This window comes from Pipra filicauda, unplaced genomic scaffold (assembly GCF_003945595.2).
Source record: "Pipra filicauda isolate LSUMZ 115617 unplaced genomic scaffold, ASM394559v2 scaffold180_size1756469_pilon, whole genome shotgun sequence".
NCBI lineage: Eukaryota > Metazoa > Chordata > Aves > Passeriformes > Pipridae > Pipra > Pipra filicauda.
In genome coordinates this window covers 982,152-986,587 of record NW_024104288.1, presented here as the reverse complement: position 1 = coordinate 986,587, position 4,436 = coordinate 982,152, and the positions used below count along the sequence as shown (strand labels likewise).

The window sequence follows — 4,436 nt, the reverse complement described above, 5'->3', positions numbered from 1 at the left end:
TCTGGCCGAAGCCATTGTCTGCTGGCCCGGCACCAAAGCCTGGCCGGGGGTGTTTGTGGGGTGGTTCTCTTTTCCCCTGCAGCCTGGTTGCAGGGACAGCAGCAATGGGATTTTCCTCTCCTTGCATCAGGGATGCAAAGGCAGCGGGGGAATGGGGACGGGGGGGACGGGGGGGTGGGGCGCACCAGAGGTAGCTGCTGGAGTTGAAGGGAAGCGAGTTTCGGCTTTTCCTTCTAAATGACGAATTTTGAGTAAGGTTATCAGCGAGATAATATTGCTCAACCAGGAGAGAGAGTCGCAGGGAGCTGGAGCACAACCACCGCACGGCTCCAGCCAAGGACAGCCTTCCGCCACTGCGGGAGGCGGCCGGCGGATGCCCTTGCCCCTGCCTCGGCCCCGGCCCCCCTGCTTCCGTCCCGGTCTCGGCCCCGGACGCCCACCAAGGCCGGGGCGGGGGCTGAGGAGCGAGGGGCAGCGGCCACCCCCCCACACACCCCAACCCTCCCTGGGGGTGCCTCCCCGTCGGCCGGGGCAGGGACCGAGAAGACCGGGGCGATGCTCGGCTATAAGCCGAGCTGTAAGCTGTGGGTGTGCGTCCGTGTGTGTGTGTAGCTTTGTGTGCGTGTACGCGTGTGCGCGGGGAGGAGGAGGGCTGGGCGCTGAAAGGAGGGGAAGGAAGCAAGGGGAAAAAAAGAAGAGAGAGCGAGCGAGCGAGCGAGCGAGAGGCGGAAAGCGGCAAAATGGGTAGCGGGTGACATCACCGTCATTTGCATAGGCGCGGGGATAAAACCGCCCCGCCAGCGAGTTCTCTTTATACTGGCGTGCGGATCGGCGGCAGCAGCGAGCGGCGGGGCTGAGCATCACCGCGCGGCGACATCGGTGGGTCCCGCCGCACCCCCTCCAACCATCCCCCCTCCCCCGGGTTCCTCAGCGCGGGCAGCGCAGGCTCCTGCCCGGCATCCCCGCCGCGGGGAGACTGCGGGCAGGGCAGGGCAGGGCGCGGGGACTGTTGTCCGGGGGGGCGGGAGGGAGGGGGGCCATTGTCCGCGTGGGGGTATTGTCTGAAGGCGCGCAGGGCGGTGGCATGCGAGGCGCAAGCCGGTTTTGGTGCCATCCCAGGGCTTTATTTTTTAATTATTTTCCCCCGAACGAGTTAAAAACGCGGTCAGCTCCGGGCGCGTCCCCTCTATTGTACTCCGCAGAGCGCAGATACTGGGATCTGCTCCCGGCGGCGGCTGGCGGCGGGCTGCACCGCCTTGGATGCTGGATTAAACGGACACTTTTTAAAATTACTATTATTTTTAAGTATGTCGGGGGTGAAGCGTTTTATTTTCGGCGTACTTGAGCGTGCGAGTCCCGCGGGTCCCCGCGTTGGGTGCGGCGGGCGCGGCCCCGCAGGGGCGCCTTGGGGAGCGGGGAGCCCTCGCTGGGGGTAACGGGTTGTTCCCCTCCGTGCGCAGAGTCACCTGCCAACATGTCCGACAAACCAGACATGGCTGAGATCGAGAAATTTGACAAGTCCAAATTGAAGAAGACAGAGACGCAAGAGAAAAACCCGCTGCCTTCAAAAGAAAGTGAGTGCGGGCAGGCAGGGAGGGAGGCAGGGAGGGAGGGAGACGGGCAGGGAGGGATGAAGGGAGGAAGGCGGGAGGAGACAAAGAGGGGCGGCAGGCGGGGAGCCGGGGGTGCGGCGGGTGCGGGGTGGAGGGAGGATACACAGCTGTGACTGTGCCAGACAGCGAAAACCTGAACCCACCGCCTAGCAGCGCTTAATTTACAATTATTTACATCCTGTTTCGATCTGTAGCTAAAAATATACCTATATTATAGCAATTTATAGCAATTGTCATGTGAATGCATTTGAGGTTCCCGATCTTCATTTTGTTTTCTCTCCTTTTCTGTTTTTCCCCCTTTTTAGCAATTGAACAGGAGAAGCAAGCGGGTGAATCGTAATGAAATCTGCCCTTCCAAATTATGCACTGTACATTCCACAAGCATTGCCTTCTTATTTTACTTCTTTTAGCTGTTTAACTTTGTAAGATGCAAAGAGGTTGGATAAAGTTTAAAATGACTGTACTGCCCCTTTCACATCAAAAGAATAGAGAGAACTACTGACACTGAATGAAGGCGCTGCCTTTCCCTCTGCCTGTCTGGCTTTGGTCCTGGTGGCATGAAAGAGCTTGCATGTTGATGAAAGAAGAACTTGGGTGGGACTACAGTAAACTAGAGTAACACGAATAAATGCAAAGCTGTACCAAGGTCCTGCGATCTGTAAAATGCAGTTAATCGAGTGCCATTTTTTTTTTTTTTGTTCAAATGATTTTAATTATTGGAATGCACAATTTTTTTAATATGCAAATAAAATGTTTTAAAACCTGGATGGTATTTATGTCCTCTCTTTGGAGAACTGTATCAATGGATATGAAGCATAAAAGCTGGTACTGAGACACGGGATACTATAAAACGTTTGGAGATGCCTCAAACCTCAGTCATCATTCTCATTTTTTTCAATATTTTTGCTCACCAATAGATAAATTTGTGGTCTTTGAAGCTAGTTTTTAGGCAGATTTCAGTAAAAAATTGCATATCTTATAATTTGTTACCATGTGAGTATATCACTTTAAATATTTCTTTAATGTAGAGATTGATAAAGGCAAAAACCGGCTATGTTTATTGCTTTGCCCCACCCATGGCATAGCTCTTTTATTGAGAACCATTCTTTACTGCTGCAGAAATTCAGCCTCAGTTGTATAAAACCATAATTAGTTTGTTTAATAATTAAGGCTTGCTATTTTGATACATTATTTAAAGGACGATGTAACTTCAATTTTAAGTTTAAGGTTGAAAATAAGCTTTTTAGTTTCTTAAAGCTATTTTAGTGGGTGGTGTCCCATGCAAATAAAAAATAGTTTTGCTACAATAATTCAAAACTTAACCATTTGGGGACAAAAACATCGTGGTGACTTAAAGATAATAATAAATCTGGTATTCGCATCGTCACACCACATTGCTGATTTATGGCAATTCTTTCAGTCCTGGGACAGTTTTTGGTTATTTTTCCTTAAATGACAGTGCTTAAAACCTAATTATCCAGGGAGATCAGTAGGAGTTGACTTTAGTAGTCATGAATTTCATCAGAGTGAAGTGACTAATGAACATTCGGGGGAAAAAAATGCTGTCAGATAACCTGTAGGAGGGTGGTGAGCATGCTTCTGCAGTGCCTTAGTTTTATCTTAAGGACTTTAGGCTGCATTAATTTCAGCCAGTTCCTATAAAGCAAAATTAGTCCCTCCAGGGAAGCTTGGGTTTTGCTGAGCCTGCTGACTTGGCAGGGTTATGTAGATTTGGGGTTTCATCCTGCTCCCTAACAGCATCTGACTGCAGCAACAAACTCCTTGGTTTTACACCACTGAGAACAGTGGGGATCCTCTCCTTCAAGGTTTGTTGGATGTCTGTGCTTCTGGAGAAGGTGGAAGCTGGGGGGGATGCCACGTGCTTGCAGGTACAGTCCCCAGCCTCCCACCAGTGGAAAACTTGATGAATTGTGTCTTTGATGAGAACCTTGGTTTACACTTGAGATTTTTTGATGCAGTCCGTGGGAAGATTTGGGAAGTCCTGGTGGCATAAGGACCTCTGCAGTAATTTAAGGTGATGAGTTCAGGAATGAAATGAACCATTCCTTGCACTTTTTTAAGGTTTCATTTTATTCCTCATGTATAATGGGAAAGACACAGGAAACTTAGAGCTGAGCTTCTGAAAAGTCAATTAATCAACTCCCAGCTACTCATCTTAATCAGCTAACATGGGATGTAACATGACTAGGTTCAGAAGCATACAGTCTGAACTGCACGTGCGCAAATGAGTAGAAGTGAGCACTTGCTTACCGTGAGTTTATCCATGGGAAAAATACCAACATATTTCTGAAGGAGGCAAAGCATGAGGTATACACAGCTCTGCATAAGTCAATGCAAATGCATGCTGTAATAAAGCATAGTTCAGCAAAACTAATGTAATGAGATATGATGCCTCTGACTTAAGAACTGCAAGTCCAAACTGATCAGTGCTGGCTAAACGGTACCACAATCTGCAGAGTGAGGTGGTGAGACTCAGATCTGTTTCGCAGGACATAGGGCAATAAGCTACTACTTCTGTTATAGAAGCTCTGTTTCTGGCATCAAGAAATATAATATATATAATATATATATATAATATATATATATAATATATATAATATGAAATCAACTGGAAATTTAACTTTCCAGGTCAAATTCAGGAATTATTGGACTCTATCATCCAATAGATGCTTTGCTCCTTGCTCAGCTCTTTGCATACATTCAAAGAAAATTGTGGCAGGTCTTTGCCATGCTTTGCATAGCCATTATAGAGGAGGTCACATCTGACACCCACTTCACAGCAATGCAATTCGTGGCATGAAA

At 48.4% G+C, this 4,436-nt stretch overlaps 1 protein-coding gene across 2 annotated transcripts; it reads left to right on the top strand.

Annotated features, from left to right (window-relative positions):
• Nucleotides 1–772: 772 nt before the first annotated feature.
• Nucleotides 773–2,379, top strand: TMSB4X (thymosin beta 4 X-linked). 2 transcript variants are annotated; one of them, XM_027725204.2, is made up of 3 exons: nucleotides 773–879; nucleotides 1,461–1,574; nucleotides 1,919–2,378. In XM_027725204.2, the coding sequence occupies exons 2-3, from the start codon at nucleotides 1,475–1,477 to the stop codon at nucleotides 1,951–1,953; spliced, it is 135 nt and encodes a 44-aa protein (XP_027581005.1). In that variant the 5' UTR covers nucleotides 773–879; nucleotides 1,461–1,474; the 3' UTR covers nucleotides 1,954–2,378. The 2 variants fall into 2 exon arrangements, with proteins under 2 accessions (XP_027581005.1, XP_039235875.1); XM_039379941.1 differs by lacking the exon at nucleotides 773–879 and having other exon boundaries at nucleotides 1,919–2,379.
• Nucleotides 2,380–4,436: the final 2,057 nt, after the last annotated feature.

Bases quoted from the DNA above. Each gene is read 5' to 3' on its own strand.
- TMSB4X (XM_039379941.1), top strand. From the start codon at position 1,475: ATGTCCGACAAACCAGACATGGCTGAGATCGAGAAATTTGACAAGTCC. The intron at 1,575-1,918 runs GTGAGTGCGGGC...CCCCCTTTTTAG, and splicing joins CCCGCTGCCTTCAAAAGAAA to CAATTGAACAGGAGAAGCAA.